Consider the following 24,437-nt stretch of genomic DNA (forward strand, 5'->3'; position numbering starts at 1 on the left):
ACCAGGGTTTAGCAAAAGAGAATGAACATTATAAGAGAAACAATGAAATCTTTGCCTCAACCTAGCATAGAAAATTTCTTAACTTTGTTTTCCTGGGATTAATGTTGTTTATCTTTAAAGTGCAATACAAGGAGCACTACATGCTTCTGTACCTAAAATTACTCTTATTAGTCACATCTCTGAAGTTATTTAACAGCTGAGAGTCTACTGTAATAAAATTCAAGCAATGCTGAAGGACTATAAAGTCAGAAGCCATTTGTTGTGTGGATGGCTCATAGAAAAACTAGCAGCTGCATTTCCATAGCTGCTGAAGTCTCTCCCCTTTTTGGATAATCATCTGCTTCTTCAAGATGTACAGGGACTTTATACTAGTTACCAGCAAATAAGGAAAAAACTTTCCTTGGTACTTCTCTGACCATAATTCTGTATTTCTCAGTGCACAGATAATTAGCTTGTAACTTAGAAATTCCTACGTGTTTAAGCATACTATCTGTATAGCACTGGAAACAGAATGTATGAATGTGAAGATTGCACAGTGAGAACTGATCACTAAAGTTCGGTCTGGTTAAATATTCTCCAGTTGCTGGAAAAAACTCTGCAGTTACACATTGATGCCCTTCATTAGGTACCTTCCACAGGTTTTACTTGTATTACACAACAGGAGATATCCAGCCATGATTTACAGGCTTCCAGGAGCTCTCCTAGCTGCCAAGACCTTTCAAAGATGATTGTGAACAGCCACTGCTAGGTCTCCACCAGCTCTCTCAGATATATCTCCTCAGAAACCATGCACTTATTATTCATGCCAAATTTACCTACATGTTCTCTAACCAAATTCTCCTCAACCAAGGGAAAATCTTCCTTCCAATATTTCTGTGCCCTGGTCTCTTGGGTCGGAGATTCATAAGGGCTGCTCTTGTCAGTGAAGACCGATGCAAAGATGGTATTCAGTAACTCTGCCTTCTCTGCTTCCTCTTGTTTGGTAATGTCTGCCATTATCCTTTGTTTTTTTCTTTTTATTGATGTATTTGAAAACCATTCATTAAATTAAAGACCATTCATTTTAACAACATTATTCTGAGCTTCATTAACAGAAAAATTTATCTACAACAATGTTTTTTACATCCTTTGCTTAGCAATTTGTTCTCACAAAAGCAACAGAGAGAAAAACACCAACCCCAGTCCAAGCAAATCGTATTCCCAGAGTGATCTGGCTCACCAACAGGATAGCAATGGAACAACAAAGCATGGCACATCCAGGGAGGTTTAGGAATTGTCTTTGAGATACTTGCTTTACTGAGCAATTCTTCCTCTTCTTGGGATGTTTTTCTGGAAAAAGCCCAGGAAAAAAGAGAGCCAAAGTACTTTCTAATGGGTGTTTTAGTAAAGAAAAAAAAAAAAAAAAAAGGACTGGATAAAAGACACTGATGTTAATGTCAGGTCATATTACTCCATTGGGCAACATCATCTGGAATAAGTTACTGTATATTTGGTACTGGACCTATATTTGTCTTCGATGAAGTGTATGTTCCTTATTTAGTTTAGTCTACTGAAACTGCTGCAGTTTAGCTCTACAAAAATTCCCATAAAAAAGAGAACCTATAAACCATGGCCTCTGTTTTTTGGTATGTGGGGTTTGGTTGGTTGTTTTGTTTGTTTTTTGTCTGAGAAACTTTTACTGCATAATAACCCATTTGCATTTGAGTCATGTAAGCTCCCTCAGCTCGTTTTTCAACAGACTGAGAAAACAAGGAAAACAAAGGTTTTTCACTTTTTCATCAGACAGGATGCCTACAGCAGCTACCTAATTTGAGTAGAGAGTTGTCATGGTGTGAATTATGTTGCAAGACACAAGGAAACTGAGAAAATCAAGGTTTTTGCAGTTATCCTTGATCCCCTCCTGAGACCATGAACAGCTTTGGCCAGCAGGGATGCTCTGGTGGTTTCCACAGGGTCTGTGGAACTGGCCACTTTGGGCATGTTCCTGAACACATCTACCAGCGAAATCTGGCATGAACCGAGCTTTGTGATTCCTTTTGCTTCTCTGCAGCTCAGCCAGCCCTTTACAAACTGAGGCGATGACGACTGCTCTGCTTTACATGGTAGGTAGGGAGGAGGCCTCGGCAGCTGCTAGGATATGCTGATCAAAGTGGGAGGGCTAGATAGGGAACAGCTGCAGGCAAGGCAGCCTGACAGCTGGAACTTCCCAGAAGGGTAAGTGCTGTCCTGGAGAGGAGACCATCAGGAGGACGAGTGCGGAACGCGTATTTTGGGGAGCCCACAGCAACCAGCACCCCGCGGCCCTGCCCCGCGCGCCGCCATCTTCCCGCGCCCCCTCCGGCCGCCATCTTGCCCCGGGGCGCTGCAGCCGGTACGCGGGCCAGGGGCGCCACCTGGCGGCGCGCGCGGGACAGCGTGCGCGGGGGCGGCGCGGGGAGCGCCGGCAGCGCCGTGAGGGGAGGCGGCTCGGCGGCCGCGGGAGCTGCACGGCCCGTACCCTGCACCCCGCACCCCGCACCCCGCACCCCGCACCCCGCACCCCGCACCCCGCACCCCGCACTCCGCACCCTGCACCCCGCCCGGCCCGCACCCCGCACCCTGCACCTCGCACTCCGCACCCTGTACCCCGCACCCCGCCCGGCCCGCACCCCGCACCTCGCCCGGTCTGCATCCCGCCTGGTCCGCACCCCACGCCCCGTAGGCCTTTTCCAGCCCTTCTCGCTTTTAACCTGCAGGCAAGGCAACGGCTCCGGCAAGCAAAGGAGCCGTGCTGCTGGTACCTGTCCGCCGCATCTCCCCTTGCAGGCTTGTAGCTCCAGGCGTGCAGGTTTTTGGCGGTGCTGACATTTCTGTGCTAAAAGCAAAACTGACTTCATCAGTAATAAATACAGTCTTGCTGTTATTTGAAGTAGCTGCATATTAGTCTTTACCCAACTAAATTCATATCTGAAGAGAGAATAAAGAAACATCGCCCATTATTATAAATTATTTTAAATTAAGTATTTATGGCAAACAACGGCTTTAGTTTATACTTAGCAAACGGTTGTTGCAAATTTCTTTAAGCACCATTTATTCCTGGAAACAGAGCTGTAGCTCCTGAGTTCTGGCTCCCGTATCAGACGTAGCTTCAATTGTTGGGAGTATTTTAGCTATCAGACAGAAAAACCTGCTCAGGAAATGAAAAAACTAGTCTTGGAAGTTAGTTGATTGTTCCATGATTAGTAAATTCTTGACAGGCATTTCTAGATTTTTCAAATGAGGTCCTTAGTCATTCCCTGGAAAGTCTAATGTACCAAGTAGCAAGTTCAATATTTTGCATATTTCTAAATATTTTTCCTTGTTATTTGTCTTCAGAAAAGGAGGGAAATGAGTCTGGTTTGTTTTACTTTGTTTTGTCAGGACAAAGAATTTGCCTTCTTAATTCTTTATTGTCAAATTTTTAGTGGTGACACATCTAATTTTGTTGGCTTGTGATGTGTTCTTCAAGCTGACATTGACATTGAAAGAAAAAAGGCTGTGTGACATGCACTTCTTTCCCAGTTATTTAATCCCACATACTACTGCATCTCTAAGCAGCCCAGTGCTCTTAAGAATCTGTGGGCTGTTGAGAATTATAGAATAGTTAACATTTTCATCATGGTTTCTTTAAGGTACTCCTACTGCCAATCTCATAGGCATGTTGATTAAAGAAGCAATGAATTACAAGAATTTTTTATACACTAAAGAGGTGATGTGTGTTTTTTATTAGAGCTCTCTCATAAAAGTTCACAAGAGCTGCATTTACTGGAAGGATCAGCATTTATATTTGTGTTTCTCTAAGGTGATTTTTTTTTTCTGTTTTAATCTTCAGATGTTTGATGTCACCAAAATATATTGGTTATGCTTATTCTTCCTTATCCAAAATTTTGTATTTCTCGGTCCCTACAAAAGTTGAGATTTATTTCTTAATTGGCTTATGTGCTTATGTGTAAAACTCCCCCCCAAAAAGATATGATTCTGTATCCACTTTAACATATGTCTGATAGAATTACATAAAATTTATTTTATGACTCCTTGTTTACATTTTAAGATGAAATAATTTTTGTCTCTGTCTGCAATGGCTTTATTGGCTATTACTATTACAAAGTTCCATGGAGAAAGTTAGTTCCTTGTGTTCTTCCCAATGAGCAATACAAGTGACGAGGGACTAGAATAAGGTGTTCAAATTCTTAGAATGTCAGTGAGAGCTGGAAGTGCTGTTCATTCAGAATACCAAGAAAGTTAGTGGACTTCTGTTAATGAGTCCAAAAGACAAAATTTCAAGTAATTTTCAAGTGCTCAAGCTGTGCAGAATTCCAGTCTGCTTCAGCATAAGCCTCTTGCTGCCGAAGGACTAAATTAATGCTCTCACCAGGTCTCCTTGTGACCTGGTAAAGCAAGGAAGAGAATTTGTTCTTAACTCGGCACTGCTCACAGTATGTAATTTCTTAAAAAGCAAGACCCAGAACCGATATGAAATTACTAAGTAATACAACATCTGAAGCAAAGAGGACTCTTGGAAAATGTCTAGGGCTGCAGCTTGAGTTTTTGTAGAGAAAAAAGGTGTGTTTTTCAGGCACTAGAATCTGGCTTCTAAAAAGGAGTAGAAGAAGATAAGAACAAACGCTTTCTATCTGTGCAATTCATACCCTAGTTGGAAGCAGGAACATGTGATTTAAAATCAGCATGGAGATCCCAGAAGTTGAAAGTTTTGCTAAGAATCTCTGGCATTTGAGCTAAATTTTTAGAAAAAGATCAAAGGTGTTGTACTGTGTACTGAATTACATTTAATGCCAACTTGCAGCATCTGTCTATAAACACACATGCATGCATCTATAAGGGGTCTTATTTATTTTTACTGTTATTCTTTCTCTATGGCATGACCAATTCTTAATGTTTTGTTGCACATAGTTTCTAGAGAGTAAAATCAAGAGTTAAATACATAGTCAGTTTTTACAAATCATGAGGATTTCTAACCTGAACATTTTCTTGCAAGACTTATGTTGAATAGTAAAGTTTTTGTATGAATTTTAAAAACTTCAGTGTGCAAATACATTTTATAATTATATAACATATCTCACCTTAGAACTGAGCAGCTATTACAGCTCAGGATCAATCAAGCCTTTGTAACTTATTTTTTTCCTTATATCTAGTTTGTGATTTACTCATTGCCCTGCAGCCTTTCCTCAAAATAGGAAAGTTGAAGAGCAAAGTTCAGCAAATTACATTAACACATAGTGGGTCTAGGACAGCGTTGGAACTGTTTCTCTGGTGGGCTGGCCTATAACGTTATATTAGTACTATGCTCTCTGTAGTTTCAAGTTGCAAAAAGTCTTGCATGTAGCCCACCAGAACATGCAAAATCTGTGCTAAGAAGGATACCAGTTACCTTTACGTTTTCACTGGCATCCTTGGAGCATTCTAGTTTCAGTCACCTGAGTCAGTGGTAACAACCTCTGGATATGTTATTTCCCACCTGTCTGTTTCCTTTCCCCAATGAGTTCTGGTCTGTTCACGTTTAAAGACTTCCCTTAGTTACAAACTGTGTCAGACCCCTCAGTTGAGACTAGGATATGAAGTTTTTAAACTTGAATTTTTTAAATAGCAGCCCTAGGGATTGAAATACCAGGATCATTTAGTTACAAAAAAATACAAAGACAAGCCTGTATATGCAGATAAAGCGTAGCTTCCTTTGCAAAAGCATTGAGGTCTACTTGTGGTAAATCAGCATCAGGCATTTAAAAGTCCTAATTTAAGTAACCATCATAAGTAAGTTTATGTTAAATGTCTGGTGAGTGCAGTAAACTGCCTCCTTGGCATTGTTTCAGGAGGGATTTAGTAGAACTGTACTACTATCATTGAACTGTGCTTATAGTGGGGTGTAACATGCCATACAGTGTTTCAGTAGCAGCCAAATTACTAGCCTTTCCAAGTACTCTTGTCTTCTGTAATTAAATGTGATGAGTCTGAGCTATTTGTTCTGTTTTTTCTTCCTCTGGGACAAAGGGTTTAATCTGTTTGTTTTCACTCTGATGCCCTAGAACTTCAAAGCAAATAATAAAGGGTTACCACCTTCCTGCCTCATCTAGTTACTGAAATTGCCCTGATTTTTTGATGCACCCCAGCACTTCCTAGATCCGCTGTAAATTCACTTTTCATTAAAAAGAAAGTCAGACACACATATCCCTTCCACCCACCCCATCTCCTAGAACTCATTTTCCTAATTTCTGCAGAAAATAACACTTAGAGTAGGTGCTGCTGACAATCTATTAAGCAGGTTAAGTCTCTCTTTTTCTTGCTCTTTTTTTTCCCAGCTAAATGAAACAGTTTAAGAAGAAGATGTGAGTGAAATTCATGAGACCTGAGCCAAAAATGGAGGTGTTTTAAAAATGTATTACTTTTTTTAAAGAAAAGGATTTTGAGTTGGAAAAATATTGGCAAGTAAATTTTAGAAGTAAATCACATTTTGAAAGAGAGTGAAAAAATGCTGAGAAGAAAATATAATTAATCCTGGCAATTGTCATAGGCTATATTTCCCTCATAATTTAGCAGAGTAATAAAGTGGAACTACTAATAAAAACAGAATTTAGAAAGTCATTAAGTATTTATAGTCGCACAGTGTTGCATATGGGACAACTCAGACAAAACTGATTATTTCATGGAGTAGGAAACAATTCTGAAGGTAGACACTTGAAATATTTTTTTGTGCTGAATGCCTGATGTAGTCTAGGAAAGGAGAAATTCAGGTAACAGTTCTGAAGCCAGCACTAGCTAAAGGCTTGTGAGCTGACATGGGCCCAATAGAAGGATATGCAAACTGAGATGTTTCAACATTCTGTCTGAATCCTATTAATCTATTATAATACTATTTTTTTTCTTATAATTTGTTCTTGATACCAATTTTCTTTCACTCAATACTGTGATGAAACCAGAATGAAAAAATTGTTTCTAAAGAATTCACCTTCTTGGTGACATTTCTTTTGTATGACTCTAACCATGAGTATTTTTACCTTTAGCAAGTGGGACATGATTTACCATCAAGGCAGAATGGAAATTCTACAGCAACAGTAAATGAATGTCACATATACAGAATTATGTTTGTGATTCCTGCCATGCTAGGACTAAAGAAGCTAAATAAATATACTCTTGAATTAAGTAAAAGTATTAATAGAAGAGCAACATCTTGGCCAATGAAAACACTACCAAACAGACTGTTAAGAATGGTAAAATTTATCCTGGCTAAATCAAAATTTTTGGACTCTCAAAAAATCATTACAGAAAAATGATGAAATTATGTCTGTAAAAATTTTGCATTATCAGAGTTTCCCACTATGATTAGTCATACATTATAATTTTCATCTTTGTTCACAGTTTTGATTTTTCTCTACATATCAGCTCTTTTGCATTGCCTAGAACACAAATAATACAGCTTTCTTGAATTCTGGCCGTTCATGTGACAGCTGAGACTTCCGTTGTATCATCATGTGTCTTTTTTGCTATTTCTTGAGGTTCTCAGACAAGACAATTCTTTGAGCACACCCTAAAGAAAATGAGAGACTGCATTCATTACAGAAGGCAGTAGTAACAAATACTGGTGACCATTCTCAGTTAAGACAGAGATGATGTGCTTAATGGCATCACAAAGGTAAGTCCAGACATGCTTGGCTCCTGTCATTTTTCATTTCATACATCTAATGAAGTGTAAATATGTGTGTATATAAATATATATCTCATAATTATGAGTATCACTCCCCCATCCATTCCTAACAATGAAGATTCATTTTTCCTTTAAGATCCTTTGGACATTCCCAACTAAAGCAGACCAGGCTGACGATTGACACCTTTTATTGGAGGAACAGTGAATTCTGCCCCTCTACATTCTTCCTTGCTTGCCTGTCTGTCATGGGGTGACTTTACCTTTAAGGTGGTTTTGGGAGCTAAGGAAGTTGAAGTTGCTGGGGACTGATGGGAGTCTTTTCTCCTGATCAATTATCGGTCATTACTGGGAATTGACAGCAGTTTTGACCATTGAAAAGTGGGATCAACTTGTGAACCTTACCTTAAGATGTAAAGCCAGAGCACTCTTGTTCTTTTTGTTTGCTGGCTGTGAAGGGTAACAGAGCTCCAGCTGGTCTCCCGTTCTCGGAGGGAGAACGGGGGCGGGGGGTTGAGCCTCCCACGTCTCCCGGCCGGGAGATGGGGCCTGCGGGGCTCGCCCTGGGTTCTGGTTGGGCCAGGCCGGTCCCTGGCTCGGCTGCAGTTTTTGCCGTGATGGAATTCACCAGAGACTGCTGAGTAAAGAAAGGAAAAAGCTCTGGACCTGCGGCAGGCTGAGACAGCGACCACACTCTCCAGAGCAGCCATGAGGAATCTTCCATCGCAGACAGCTCCAGCTGCTGCTCCGGCAGAGATCCCCGAACCATCTACAAAGCCTGGGCAAGATTTTAACCTTTTCATTACCCAGATGAGACTTGCAGATTAATCCTTTTATCCAGAGAGAGAAAAAGAGAGTAATCAACATGTAAAGAGACTTTATAAACTATCAGAGACTGTAGAGAAACGAATTAAGTTTCAGAAAGGGTAGAGAATAAGGAGATGCTTTATAAACTGAAATACCTTTCTGTTGAGGCTATGGAAATGGACAATAAGGTCTTGAAAAAACTCCTTTAATTCATGACAGTATATAGGGAGGAATAAAGTGTTCAAAGTGTAAATTTTGAGTAAAAAGTAGAGTGATTGTGATACAGTGAAGTGCTAGAATAGAGTGAAGTGAAGATTTGAAGCCTTGGGGGGCAATGAGAAAACTTTTTTCTGGTAAAGCTCACAGAGACAGATAAAGAAGACTTTTGCCTTTGAATAACTCATCCTTAAAATGACATCCCTAGACTCATGGTCCCTACACACCTCAGAGTGATGTGAAATGGGAGGAGATGACAGCACTTCTGGGCAGCTGACATCAGGGCAATAGAAAACGATAACAGAAGTAGTTTTCTTGTGAGACACTCCATAGATTAACAGAAAGAGACTTCTGTTTCTCTACAAAGACTGATGGAAAGACTGTAGCAGGAATTGGAACTGTTTTAACCACCAAAGTTCCAAAACTTTTGTCTCTGTTGTCATGTGAACAAGGGAATGGTGGGTAGTAGGGGATAAAAAGGATTTTCTGAAAGTTTATTCTGGTGTTCTTATTATTGTAGTTTGTTAATAAACTTTCTTTATTCCTTTTAAGCTTTAAGCCTGTTTTGCTCTTGTTCTAATCCATATCTCACAGCAAGAAATAAGTAATTTTTTTGTTACTGGTTTAAAACCACGACACTGTCAAATGCCATCCTGCATAAATTCTCATTGCCACTCCCAGCACTTAAGAAATCGAAAGGCCATTTTGCACTCTCTGTTGTGCCAGCAGCATTCAGAAATTCTATTGTCTCTCAGCTAGTTTCATGTCACAAACAGGATTACCATTCAGAAAAAGGGAGACAGCAAAGCAGACCACGAGGAGTGTGTCTACATCACATCAAGGTCATTTTCAGCCCAAAAATCTAGTGAAACATATTTGTTCAACACAGAAGTACAAGGGCTTTTTCACTGTGAAATTCCAGGTAAACCTTTCTCCTAACAGCTCTGCTCTGTGATCCTGCTACTACTCCTTACTTCACTTGCTGCCTTGGATACTCTTTACTCCTTTAACCACAAACATTTCTGCTATTTAAATTCTAGAGTGCATATAACCTGTGGAACTTCTGGTCATCCAAGTGTAGACAATTCTAAAATAAATTTTCTTTCCCTTTTTCTTCTTCCCAGGCTGTAACATTTATTCCTCAAAATGTTTGCTGGGGAGACTTATAAAAGCTGTCTAACTCAGGTTTCTGCACACAGTTACAAACCTACATTGCAATGCTCCATATATGGTGTGAGTGTATTATTATATGATTTTCTTATATATCGTGCCTGCTTCTTTAAACAAAAGTGTGTCCCAGACAGAGAGAATTAGGATGAGAAGTGCTGCTTCTTGAGAAGGTTAAGGTCTGGCCCAGTGACTACATGCTGTGGACATAGAGTAATGGAGTAGAATGATGCTGCTGCTGCTAGGTCATGTAAATTCCATAGTTAAAACTGAAGATAATCTCAGGCTTCATTAAGAGATAAGAGAATAGTCACTGTGGGACTAAAAAGACCAGGTTTTGATCCTAGTCATTATGATCCCAGTCATAATAAACAGAGATGTAGCTATTTCCTAGACTCTTAGTGTCTCAGATTTGGCTGTGAGAGGGCACAGAAGTAGCACAAGGTGCAAGGTGGTTTAAGAATGAAACTTACGTATTGGACTTTCATTAAGCCACTGATACTTCAGAGGAAACAAAAATAAACACTGATTTACTTAGGAAAATGATCTTCCGTTTACCCAAAGCCATAAAAATAATTTTCTCTTCATCTTTATGCTAGCCACAGCTTCCCAATGGAATTCCAGTTTAAATCTCTTGCATACTCAGAGCACTTTCAGGGGAGAATTTGACCCTGAGGGAGGCAGGAGAACTGGACTGACTTGCTCATGTGATAAAAATAGTCTTTTCAGTAGACCTTCATGAAGTGCAGAGATTGCCTTGAAACTTGCCCTAGCAAGTATCAGAAATAGCCAAGCAAGAGGTGAAAAGCATCCTTGTACTCAAATAAAAAGGCAAAAGAAGAGCCTAAGATATCCTATGACAGTTTTCCTAATGAGTTTCTCACAGGTCACCATTTAAAATGGCATCCTGTTGTCACTAGCACAGAAGTACAGGAGTACCCTGGGCATGCAGATTCTCATGCACCCCAAGTCTCATGACCCCCGGGAAACAAAACTTCAGGAGTTCAAAGAGCAGTTTCTTTCCTGGTTTTCCCTATTTGGCATATCTAGTTCACCTGCCCTGTCTGCAGGTAGCCTGGTTCTTTAATTCCCTGTATGACAATGGTAGGAGATTTATCCTACTTCACACTTGCAGGGCTAAGAATTTTGTGCATTGTTCTTCCAAACGTGTTACTTGCATGTCTAAACTTTTCCATGAAGTATGGAGCAGTTATGCAGCTTCCATGGGATAAAAAGACTAATAAGGTAAGTTTTTCCTTCCCACTGAAGTACTGAGATCAAAATATATGTAAGTTAAAGGTCATCTCCTCTTAATGGAATAAGCACCTGGGGCATGAGGAGAAGATATGCCTCATCATTTTAATGACTAGTGAAAGAGTGATATTATGATCCAATACAACACTTGGTCATGGTCAAGCATTAACAAAAACTTATCAGTGGTAAAAAATTAAAGTGCCAATATATATTTTATAAAAATATCTATGACTACAGCCAGTCTGATGCAGATACTTTGAAGCAGGGGTGTGATGTGAACCTGGATATGAAACTAAATCAGTTATAATACTCTTTGTTTTAAAATACTACTGAAACCACTGATAATGCAAAGATAGAATAACATCTGTGTTTCAGGTTAATGACGCATAGAATTCTTTCCTGTCTTGAAAAATTTCTACTGAAACGGAAAGAAATGAAAATATTTTTGTGTTTGTAAAAAGTCCATAAAAATCCATATTTGCAATTAGAAATAATTTGGCAAAAGGTACTGTAAGAGGGATATCTCTGAGAGGTTTCGAGCAAAACATTTACATTTTCCTTTCTGGGTAGCATTTTATTTTATTGCATACTTACTCCTGGACATTATTTTTATTTATTTATTTTTAATACTTCTAAATTTTTTTTCCTCCAGCATTATAACTTGTATCCTTGTCATTGAGCAAGGACAGGGTGCTCCACAATGGAGGGAGATCCAGGCAGCAAGGCAGGCTGGCACCCCAAAGAGAGCCAGATCTACAGTGCCAGAGGAGGGCAGTCTTGACAGGTCTGTAGATAGTCTCCAGCCAAAAGTTGAGGTTAACAGATGAATATATGGTGATGAGATAAATCCAAGGTCAAGCGATGAAGTCAAATCCATGTGGTCAGAGTCAGGATTCAGATCAACAGAGTTCCTGGCCATGTGTGGGCATAGGTGCAATATAGCTCTGGCAGAAAACAAGTGTAGGAGCCCAGCCTAAAATCAGATCTTGGAAAAAGGTGAGGAGTCCCTGCAAGGGCTTCTCAGGCAACACTCCTACATGTGGTTTCGTGGCTGGAGAGCTGCATTGTCTGTGTTGGCCCTGAGACTAGATGGGTAGCTTCCAGGAGAGAGGGGCATGCTCAGAGAGCAAAGCTGCTTATAGCCCATGTCAGGATTGTGTTTCCTTTTTATTACTTGCTTCACACATAACACATAAAAATGAGATATTTTTTCAGAACTATTTTTTCAGAAACTTATGTGGAGATTTAGTGGCATCAGGTCTCTGGTTGCTATTTACGTCTTTAAGAATCCCTTTTGGAATTTTAAAAAACAGGTAATTATTTTATAAGAACTAAATTATAAAGGAAGTGAGGGGTCTGGAAGAAATGTATAAGACGAGAATTTACAGCTCAGCTCCTAACTAGTATCTGACATAGCAGAGAGCTGAAATACTTTATGGTGGAACCACCTGACACATTATGCTCCTTGCCAATCAGACTACACTAGAAATAATTAAGGATTCCACTTTGGAATCTACTCTCTGAAGGGAAGGGAGAGGGATATAAAAAAACAGGAGAACAAGCAATTAGCCAATAGACAATATAAAACCGAAATAATGGAAAATAAAATTCCTCTTTATAAATATGACTTCATATGCCCACATTTCTCCTTTTTTTTCTTATTTCTCACATTTATTCTCAAGTTTTCCATTCCGGAACTATCACATCATTGGGAAAGGCAAAGACATGTGCCAGGGATTTCAGTTAAAATGAAGCTGAGCCCTAAATCACCTGGGTGATTTAGCATGTGGCTACAAAGGATACCTTATTTTATTCCCAGTTGGTATGCCACATCAGGTATTTGGGTTTCAAATCAAACCAGTTTTCTATCTCTTCAATCACCATTTTAGCCACTATTTCTTGTGTCAGAGCTACAGTGCAAATGGTAGATTGATCTCGAGTGAGAAAATTCCTGGCTGCCCAGTGTTTTCTGATGGAAGAAAGACATGTCTGACTTCAGCAGCAAAAGTAATGTACCCTAAGAACCAGAGAGTCCTGAATAGCAGAGAAATCTTTTCAGGTTCAGTGGCATACAAAAATCTTCTCCCACTAGACTACTTCTGACAATTAGGCATTTGATTATACAAAATGGCATTATGCCAAACTGGGAATTTACAAAGTTCACTCCATTTGAGGCACAGATTAAAAAAGCTCATTGAGACAAAGTCTCCATCAGCAGAAAGACTGTGATGTTAAAGAAAGACTGATTTTTACTTCTCTCTGTAACTGACGTTTATTTTAATTACAGAATGAGCTTGATCATGGTAGTGATCATAGGCTGCATTTGCAATCACTTATTTGCACACAATAACCTGAGGACAAAGTTAATTCTACAGTTGTAATATCTCTTCTGCCTTGATTTACTTTTTAAAATCTGTTTTAATTGTATATATTTTATGTATTTGTATGTATTGTGTTACAGAAGCTGGGATGGTGCTTTTTCCCGGTGAAGAACTGCAACAATACATTTGTGTAAGATGTCTTGATACATAGTAACTAGCGGAAACCAGAGCAGTGGAGACTTCAGGCACCTAAAAATAATACAGAACAATCTGACTGTTCTTTGTGTAGCTGGGCTAAGTATTGAAGTGAAATTATAGTGAGATAGAAGCTGGTGGGTTTATAGAGAAACCCTTTATCAATGAGTGGTAGTGAAGCCTTGGATTACGCCACAAAGGAAGGGATAGAGGCTCCATTTCTGAATGTTATTAAAAACAGGTTAGACAAACATCTCTATAGCCTGACATATGCAGAAATGATCATGACTTGAGGAAAGGAAAGAGTCTGGATCTCTTTTTCTTTTTTGGGTTGGTCCGAAGAGATGATCAGTAGGCTAAATGTTCCTTCAGTTAAGAGACACCCCATCTCGGTGATCTCTCAGTGTCTCTTAGGAACTCCTGATTGTGTGACATCCTGGAAACGTGGAAGCAATTGTGGTTTATGAGGGTGTCTTTATTGGGGAGAGAAGGGCTATGTGCAATGTCCACAGATGTGCAGTGCTAATTGTACATAAAATATGAGCTTTGGAAAATCATTGAAGAATTCTGGAAACAGGAATGACTAGTATGGTGAGAAGTGAGGAAGACAGGAAAAACTCATTCAGGGAAAAGGCAGATTTCTGTTGAATGCTGCTACCACCAGTGAAATGACCAGTGTATCTTAGGATCATGATAAGAACAGAATTTTCCCTCAGCTGCTGTCTGTCACTATTAACACAGGTCCTCCAGTAAATCTTAAGAGCAGACAAGGTTTCTGTTCTTAAGCACTGCAGACATGTGTAGCATTTCTGCCTGTGTGGGAGGATTGAAAGATGGGAGGAATTTGAGAACATCAATAATGGTCTGCTCGCTGAAAAACTCAAAATTATTCTGTGCTGAGCTGGGACCCACTCTTCTAAAGCTTCCCAGGCAGTCATCCTGACAAATGGAAATTCATTCTCACATTCTCAGACTTGCTGAATGCCCTTTGAACAACTACAACATTGGCATGCTATGTTACAGTAACAGAAACACAAAGATTTGTTCAGGAAAATCCCTTATGCAGAAGTCTATATTATGTACTTAGGCTAGGATTTTCTAAAGTTTAACATGGATTACTTTGAAAATAAAATTCTTGGTGGCTTTCTGAGAACTGAGAGTTCATTTTTTCTTATCCAGGCTTTTTATACACCAAATAACTAACATCACCAATATTTTCAGTTAATGAAATAATCACTGTTACCTGTTAATTTTCTATCTGTATTTTCCTTGCAGAATTCTAGATTATCATTGTTCTATCTTCTCTTTAGAAGAAGAAAAATTAGGTGTTATTTTACATTATGAAAGTTTTAAAATGTTGCGCTTTTTTTTTTTTTTTTTTTTTTTTTTTCCCCACAATAGCTCATTTACTACTGGTCAGTCCTCTAAACAGAGAATAATATTGTTCTTAAGGAAAAATATTTCTTCAAGTCTGTGACATATCCTAGGTAACAGTCTACGTATAACCTGGGGGAACTATACAAGATACTTTTCATTTCAAGTTTCAATGTATTTTCTAACATTTTTGAAATAAATTAAATATTTAGGCTTGTTTAGTGGCATAGATCAAACCCAAAGTGCAGCAGCAGAACAAGCCTTCCTGTGATGTCTCATGAACTAGAGTGAACCTGAGGAATGCATCTATAAAAGCATACATTTGTTCAGTATTCCTAGTAATCTGTGAGTACAGGGAAGACTACCTGCCACCTTCACCAATTAATACCACTTGTTTTTTTGAGGTTTCTCTGAGTTTATGAGGTATGTACAACATTGTGGGTGGTCATCAGAATAAGCAATTTCTTTGCTGTAGTTTTCACTGGCTATAGTTACCTTTTTATGTGTTTTGCTTTCATACTGTCTTTCTGCTCTGTTCCTTTGTGTGACTGCACTTCTGATGTAAGTAAACTGTCATCAAAGATTAATCACCTAAAGTTAACCTTTCAGATACTTGAAAATCAGTATATCATCACATCCTTTTTTAATGTATGATTACCATTGTTTTTAGCTTGAGACCTCTTTCTTTGAAATTCTCTCAAATATTCAATATTTGGAAAAATCTATGAGAGAAAAGTTAAGTGATGGTGTGTGTGTAAGGCTCAGGATCTTGCTTACTGCTTTCCAACATTTCTTCAGACCCACACTTTATTACCTGTTCAGATCTCCCAGCAGACTGAGGGCACTCAGTACCTCTGAAGCTACTAATCTACTATGAAACTTATTACAATGTTTAGTCTTTTAGTTAAATTATCAGTAATTCTGGAGAAAATCAGGTGTTATTTTTTAAACCTGCTAATCCAAGCTCAGATGAAGTGTAAATCTCACTGAACCATATGAGCTCAGATGTGCATTACTTGAATAAGTGTTTGCAACAAGAATGACAGAAAAAAACAAAGGATGGGAGGAAAAAACAGTAAATCTTTTTATGGTAGTGCATAGTAATAACAATAATCACCATCAGATCACGTTTTTGATCCAGTTGTCCAGTTCATTTACTAAGGAGCAGAAATCTTGGAATACCAGCACCATGAGGAGAGAAGAAGAAGCCCATGCTGAAAGGCCTCTTTGACACGTGTAATAGTTTGCTTCAATGTGGATTTGCAAGACAAAAGTCAACACCCTTTGCAGGGCTGCATTACGTAGGTCATCAAAACCCTTTCTCTGCAGGCTGAAAATGCATAAACAAATGTTTGGGGCGGCCCAGTGAAGGTGTGGCCACTTGTGCTGTGGTACCGTCACCACATGCCAGAGCCCTGGCAATTCATTGTGGCTGCGCAGTGCATCACTCTGCTCTTGGGAAGGGGTAGAAGGCCACCATCCATCCGCTGCCTCTGGTGACTCCCTGGTGACAACCTGAAATCGGACAGGTTCTCTGCTGCACTGTGTTCTGTACTCCATTTGCCACAGTTTGAGCATCAAGAGGGGACTTTTCTTGCAGCAGACTGCCTAGTGTGGGTGCGTCCAGCGGAAGGTGTCCTTGAAGGAGACGGGACGGGCGGGAACCTGTCTGTCGTTGTGCTGCAGGGAAACCACTGGAGAGCAGCGTCAGAGTGCTCTGCCCGTGCCCCGCTAACGCCGTGGGTACAGCGAGCGGTGCCAGCAAGGAGGGCACTCGGAATCCCTCTCCTTCAAAGTCATTTCGGGGCTCTCACTGTATAACATGAGAATAGCGTGGATAATCTTATATCCCTGTAGATGCTAGAAACTTGGAGCGGTGTGGCGTTGAGCAGGACGCCAACCCATGCACAGGGATGAACGTATTCTGCATAAGTGGAGTTGTAAATGCTAAGAACTAAAGCTTTAGCTACTGATTTCACAAACGACAGTGCAGTCCTCATGAATCTGATAAATGGTGTCTTTGGAATGCCATAATTTAAAAATATCAAATAAACCCTGGTAGTAGCTTTTGGGGGTTTTTTTTGAGTTTTTTGGGTGTTCGTTTTTGTGTTTTGGGATTGGGGTTTTTTGGGTTTGTTGCTTTTTGGGGATTGTTTGTTTTTGGTGTTTCTTTGGAATTTTTGGAGGTTTTTTTGGTGTTTTTGTTTTAATTCAGTATCCTCATCTTGCTTCCAAGACAGGAATCATCTCGAAAATTTGAATGTCAGAATAAACAAATATTTTCAAGGATACCTGAAGCTTTCATCACACTAATTTTTGTTTTGGGTTACTGCTGGAAATAGGTATTCTGAAATACTAGAAAGAACATAGGTAGCAACTTTTGTTCTGTGCTATTGTCACCATGATTATTCGCTACAAATGTTAACAAATTTTTATTTATATGACTATTAAAATATTAATAGGAATGCATGTTTTTAACCATATCTAAAGTTTTCTTTAGAAATAACTTTTTGAAATATCTTTATTTTGCCTCTGTTTCCTTTATAGTAGAAGCCATTATTGGATTAATTACTGAAATGGAAATAATGTAGCTTAAGGGACTGAGTGCAGCCAACATAATAGAAATACATCTGTAAACATAAAGTGATTTGACACTTTAACATCAATCAGTAGAAATCTACTGTTTTGTTTTTTTTTTTTATCTTTCAGGTTAAGAGAGCCTTTGAAGAGAAGAAGCCAAAGAACTCAGTGTTATTGCACTAGGCAAGTTGAGCAGCAGTACATAAAATTTACTTTATGCTAGACTGGGTATGGCTGCGACAACAAACTCATCCGTGGTATGATGGAATGTTAAGATATTAGTGCAAATGATGTAACTGCTTATAACTTACAAACAGTAAAAGGAGCAAATTTACTTCAAATGAGTACTTCATTTTATTAAAATTTGTTTCTGATTTCTTTTATATACAAAGAGTTTTGGATGAAGAATTTATATTTATATTTATATATATATTTATATATATTTATATATTTATATATTTATATTTATATTTATATTTATATTTATATTTATATTTATATTTATATTTATATTTATATTTATATTTATATTTATATTTATATTTATATTTATATTTATATCACTGAGCTGTCAATCCTTTCTTTTTACCAAGGTTTATATATTTGTATTGCACTGGTTTTCTTTTTAAAATTTCCGGTATTTCTTCGCTTAAATGCAGAGATGGTAATGTGCATCTCAAGTAGCTGAGACACGTCATTAAATCAGGTAGAGTAACTGGGTTAGATTTTTAAATCAGACAACTGTTAGCCTTTCCTGTCTGTCCATCTTTAATCCAAGATTCCCAAATACTTGTGGCCATTCTCCAGGAATTATTAATGAGTTGATAGACAAGTAGCTGTAAATATAATGAATGATATTTAAAGTCCTTGAATCATGATATCAATGTCATCTGAATATTTGTCAGTCCAATTAAAGAAAACAGGATCTGTCTGACAGTCTTTTGGCCTCTGAAGTATCTAACAAGTTATAATCCTTAGCTTCCTTGTCATCAAATTCCTTATCAAGCAAAGATACCCTAAAACACAGGGCAAATAAAACCTCTCCAAGATGTTAATATAAGTGCTCTATTTCAAGTAGATAATTATACCAAAAAAAAAAAAAAAAAGAAAGGGAGTCAAAAAAAAGTGGCATACTGAAATTCTCTAAAGGAGTTCCACAAAGTGAAATCTATTATTTGGGTGAAATTGTCATGGTGAAGCACAGGAAGACAAAACACGTGTGAGGTTTAGCATCTCATAGCAAACCTACAATTTTAACCTAAAACATATTAGTTTATACAAACAGATCTTTAATCAATGAAGCCAAACAGATATTTTCATTAATTTACAGCTTTTTCAGGATTACTTTGGCACACATTGCAGTTTTTTTCATGCCATTTTGATGCAAGATATAGTGAAGTTCAAGCAGTTTGACTAAGATTCTTAATATCAGATTGGGCTGAGAGACAGAACTCAAGAGGCAGCATAGAGAAATATTCAGGAGAGCTGAATCACAACTAAAAACTTGTATTGGCAGGGCTTCAGGAAACAGATATTAATGGACACATCTATGTCTTTATTGCACCAGCATGGCTACACAGAAACCAATTTCACCTATATATGTAGAAGGACACTTGGATAGAAGCTGTCCTACACCTTCAGGGACTGAGAAATTGAAATCACGATGTCTCATACAATTCAGGTTGGAAGGAAGCTCAGGAAGCTGGTCAGCTGTTCAGCCTTACCATACATCTTATATTGGTAGCCTTTGCTTTTCTTGGTGTTTATACATTCTCCTTCTTCGGGCTCAGGTGTGTCTCTGTGTTTATGTCCACAGCATCAATTCATCTGCCTAAGGGTCGGATGCTGCTCATGTTTGACAAGGCACTACAAGAAAATCCCCCCAGCTGTTCTTCTAGTTTTAAGCAGTATGTAAGGGGAACAAATTTCAGGAGGGTGGGTCTGCCCCTACAGCAAGTGGGGACTTTTCAAAGGGTTTCAGCAGAGGTGCAGAGGGGTATTTCCACCCTGCACCATGAAGTGGAAAAAGAGGGAAAGAGGAGGCAGAACAGCTGCAGCAGCTGGAGTTGCCAGGATCAGCTTGCCTAGCAACCCCCTTCTTAGGCAAGGGCATCTAATTCAGAAGCAACAGCAACATCAGAAGCAGTCCTAACACTTGGTGAGCTGGGTGCACATTAGGGAGCATGGGAGCTGTCAAATCACCAGCTGTAGAGCTCCGAAGCCTCCTCAGTTTTTTGGTAGGTCTACCTAGATCTGCTTATCAGAACATATTCCTCTGATCTGTGCATACAGAAAGAACTGTATATGGCTTATTACAGTGAAACGGCTATTTGTATTGGGAAGTTGTTGATTTTTATTTTAGTAATGTAGAAACCAAGAGCAGTGATAAAATCAGTATCAATATCAGTATCTTGGAAAAATCAGTTGTATCATTCTATCTTGTTCCATTCACGTTGTGTTGTGATAAGCAATTGCATGATACAGTAGACGATTATGCTTTAGTAATATATAGAAAAGCAATAGCAGATTGTATGAGTAGAAACTATTACATTTTTCTAGAAAAAGAATAAGCCCAAAGTACTTTATCATAGAGTATTCTGATCTGTTCATGTGCACCCTAAAGTGTATTTTTTAGTATATGGCTAATATGATCTGCTATAATGTATTATATATACATATATAGTGTATATTACTTTTGCAGTTCAGTGTGTGTGCTATTGTCATGCCGTATTCTACCTACAACAGGCATATGCAATCCTTATTTTATGTATCATTGTGTATATTAACATTTATATGGTTAAAATTTGTATTGTGTTATTAAAAGTATAACAAAAAATTACTGGTTAAAAGATTTTAAGAGAAGATTGAAGATCAAAGATTAAAAGATTAAAAGAAACCGCGCCATTTGGTGTGGGAGGAGTGCCATTTTAAAAGCAAACAAAAAAACCTCTAAATAAATTGTCTCTCTGCATATGGTCCTAGAACCACCTGTTCTTTGTAAAGAACCATTTTGGAAGGGAAAGTTTAGTTAAGTCCCCTATCTGTTTCATGCCAGTTTCTGGACAGATCAAAATAACATACTGGTTGTATTTGTATGGAATTATTTCTCTTTTTTTTTTTTTTTTTTTTTTTTTTTTTTTTTGTCTGGAAGTTGGAGAGGTCAAAACATGCCACCCTATGTTTCTGCATTTTGTTCAATTTCTCTAGAAGGATTATAAACCTAGAAGATAGAACTCATCCTTTCCCTCTTCTCATGCTGCCTTTTATTGACTTTATTATTTTTTTTTTCTGGCAGGTGATATTAGTGGAGGGGTGGCATGATTTAGATAACAAAGACTATGACTGTTGGCCCCTGGAAAAGCCAGATGAGTACAACATGCTGGACTGCGGAGGTGAGTGAGTCATAAAGAAAGATGGTTTCTTACTTGGGAAATGACTGAAACCCCAAAATTGAAGCATTCATAATAATAGCTTACTCGTGATGGATATTATCCATGGTGAAATGCATCTAAATTAGTGAAATCAGAGAAATAAGTGAAAGAAAACAGCTAAAAGGTACTTCAGAGCAATTATTTGTCCAGTATACCTTGGTTTCAATAGAAAAAGTAATAACAACAGCTGTATGCATTTGCCCAGAGAGAAACTGAAAACATTTTCCTTCTCATTAGAAAACCAAATGGAACATAATCCAAACAGAAGTGTACTGTGCTTAATCAGTAAGCCAGTAAGCAAAATCACTGTTTCTACCTATCATGCTTTTCCATTTTTCTCAAAATTGTTCCATGAGTACCTAAAAGACCCTCAGACCTTTAACCACTTACTTCTGCCAGTATAAAAACTTAATTTACATGATGAGATAACAACAAAAAAGATAATGACTTTTTATGTTGATAATTTTTGAGATGAAAAAGTAATTAAGGAGCAACTGATATGTGGAAAACTCAGTACAAGTTTCTTGTACTCTAGTGGTTATAAAGCAGTAGAACAGTCCCAGAAAGGTATTGGCTTCTCCCTTCTTGGGTATTTTCAAAACCTGACTAGACAAAGGCTAGAGAAACATCCTTGAGATGACCCTGCCTTGAGCAACACAGGCTTGGACCAAATGATTTCTGTAGGTGCCTTCAAATTCAACTCTTCTGTGATATTGTGACTCTGTAACAAATAAATAGCTGATGTAAAGGAACACTTTGTTTGTGTTGAAAAAGATGGGACTGGAGACAAGTGTTCAATAGAGTTTTTAGGAAAAAAACCAAGAACACTTCAGATGGTGATTCTAATAAAACCGTCCAGGAAATATACTGCTGTGTCACACTCCTAGCTCAATGTTATAGTTAAACATTCTCCAATTAATTCTGTTGGAACAATGAAGTTCAAAGACTTTCTAGATAATTTCAACTAAGACTTTTATCCCTGTATGAATTTACTATTGGTTTAACATTTAAACAGCTATTTATCACTACAGATGCCTTGTTTAAAGCTATTTTTACTAAGTACAAGGGAAAATAATGTGATTAGATCGCTTAATTAATGTATACCCATTACAGTCAGTTTTAGAATGAACTTCAAGCTCTATCCTGCCTTTCTTTGTAGGTTTTCTTTGCCATTTGCTGGGCATTGCTAGAAACAAAGCAAAACGCATATACTGAAGCCTCATTGCTGTGAAATTAACAAAATATCTTCAAAGATTTTATATGTGGGAGTAACTTTCATTGAAAAGCAGAGTTTAGTTTACCTTTGTGACACCTTTAAAAGGAAGTAGAAAGTAATTTTACTGAAATTTGTGCTGACCTTTTGTCTTCATTCTCATGTATTCTTTGAAGCTCAGCTCTCTTACCTTTTAGTAGAAATCACACTAGCATTTTTTTAGAAATCTTTGTATTATAGTTTTTCACTTAATGTTGGCAATTAAAACAAATTTTTGCTTTTCAAGGGAGATTGGAAATAAAGAGGTTATTTTACAATTTGCCTAGCTAAATCTGATAGTAAATTAGGGGGGAAATAGTGGTTTCAGTACTGTGCAAGCGAGGAACATACTTGTTAAAACAGGTATGAGTAACAGAAGAGGTCATAACTGAACAACAACAAAAACTCTTGTATTTTTGTGAGATCTCTTGTAAGGCAGGTTTACCAGTCCTCTGCAGAAGGAGTTTAATACTTCCTGACAAACTGTACACAAACTGAGTTGTATTATGTAAGTAATTTGATGTGGTGAAAATTAAAACCTTCATCCAACAATAGGCAAAAAGGTAGGTGAGTGCAGTGGGAAGATTTTGAGGGGGTTAAGTTTATAGATTTAAACTTCTTCCAACTTTTATCTCACTTCATTCTCAGGCCCAGAGGAGGTAATATGGAATCCCAGGGACAAGAGATATGATGGGGATAATTCATCTTTCCCAGTTTAAATTGTGAAAATAGAACATGAGAGATGTCTGATAGCACTCTTTTCACTGTCCTCTGTTCTAGAAGCCATATGGTTCTATCATATGAGAATGCATTCTTAAATATGTAATTATTAATATATATATAATTTATGTTTCAAGAGTTTAAGGGTTTTGGCTGAATTTTGGGTGTGATAGAGTTATCTGTTCCTATTCCATAACAAGGTGTGTCTCAGTGAAAGCAGCTGAGAATTAAGTGCAAAACTGCCAGATCAAAAGAGGAAAGCAAATATGCCAGAGTAGGCAGCAATGCCATATTCTGGAAACAAAGTTTGTTTACATAAGATAAACAGATTTTTCATTGCATTTCTCCAACTGTTTGCTTTTTTCTGAGTGTCAGAATTCTTCAACTAATGTGCATTTGTGTTTACCAATACAGCCACTAAAATGCTCTTTTTAGCTCATAAAAAGTATACTTGAAGAATACTCAAGAGGGTTGTGATGCACTGGAACAGGCTGCCTGGAAAAACTGAGGATGCCCTATCCCTGAAAATGTTCAAGGCCAGGTTTGATGGGGCTTTGGGCAGTCTGGTCTATTGGAAGGTATCCCAACCCATGGCAGTGGAGGAAGAACTAGATGATCTTTAATGTGTTTTCCAACCCAAACCCCTCTATGATCCTATGAATAGATGAAAATTACTATAGAGAAACTTTTACATTTGTATGTATCTGTTAAGTAAAAAAGTATAGCAAATATTCTGACCCATGTCTGCATTGTTTCTAGGACTGGAGATGACATGGGTGCAAAGGCCTCCAGAAAAGGCTGTGAGTGGGGAATCCTTCAACGTGACCTACGCAGTCTTTGCTTCAGACAGTTTTTATCAATATGCTGTGCAAAATGGAATCCTTTCCCACAGGTATTACTTCTTATATAAATGCTGTCATGATCACGAGTATATGAGAATTTTGTGTGTACATATTCAGTGATATAATTGGAACAGCCACTCTGGGGCTCTTCATTATTCTTTCCATCTTTTGAGATCTCTTATAGCCCTCTTTGCCCTGCTATTTTTCCCTTTGCTCTCAGACCAACCATCATGACATGTTTGCCTGCTAGGTCAGAGACAAGGAACAGCACTACTGTCACAGTGCAATTCTGAACATCGCTTCTTGCCTTCTCTGCACATTTATACAATTGTCTATACAATTTATAGCTGAAGATTAAGCATGAGTCATAGGCTCTCTGTATCCTATACTTCAATCATAAGTATGATTCAAGTACAAAACATGGATGTGAAAAAGAGCTAGTCCAGCCCTGAATCCATTTAATTCAGTGGGCAAACTTTCTTTATTTCTGTGAGATTAAAATCACTCCAAAAGCTTATATGTCAGCTCACATGCTCTGTTGGTGACTATGGGCATCAGCAGTTAGAGAGTATGGAGGGGTGCAAGTCCAGATCTACAGACCTGGAT

The 24,437-nt window shown here is 38.2% G+C and overlaps 1 protein-coding gene across 3 annotated transcripts in view; it reads left to right on the top strand.

The window, feature by feature from the left end:
* The first annotated feature begins 1,914 nt into the window (after positions 1–1,914).
* Positions 1,915–24,437, top strand: part of LOC111941232 (atrial natriuretic peptide receptor 2-like) — a 58,659-nt gene continuing 36,136 nt past the window's right edge. The window contains exons 1-7 of one of the 3 annotated variants that reach the window (XM_086867156.1): positions 1,915–2,102; positions 7,527–7,663; positions 17,716–17,769; positions 18,180–18,292; positions 19,403–19,493; positions 20,882–20,978; positions 23,749–23,881. In XM_086867156.1, the coding sequence (XP_086723282.1) occupies positions 20,963–20,978; positions 23,749–23,881 (149 nt within the window). In that variant the 5' untranslated portion in view covers positions 1,915–2,102; positions 7,527–7,663; positions 17,716–17,769; ... (1 more) ...; positions 19,403–19,493; positions 20,882–20,962. Of the gene's footprint in view, positions 2,103–2,455; positions 2,777–7,526; positions 7,664–11,768; positions 11,901–17,715; positions 17,844–18,179; positions 18,293–19,402; positions 19,494–20,881; positions 20,979–23,748; positions 23,882–24,437 lie in introns of those variants that run through there. The other 2 variants (XM_086867157.1, XM_086867158.1) reach the window with 2 other exon arrangements.

Source organism: Cyanistes caeruleus, chromosome Z (genome assembly GCF_971803275.1).
Source record: "Cyanistes caeruleus chromosome Z, bCyaCae1.hap1.1, whole genome shotgun sequence".
In the NCBI taxonomy this organism is placed as follows: Eukaryota; Metazoa; Chordata; class Aves; order Passeriformes; family Paridae; genus Cyanistes; species Cyanistes caeruleus.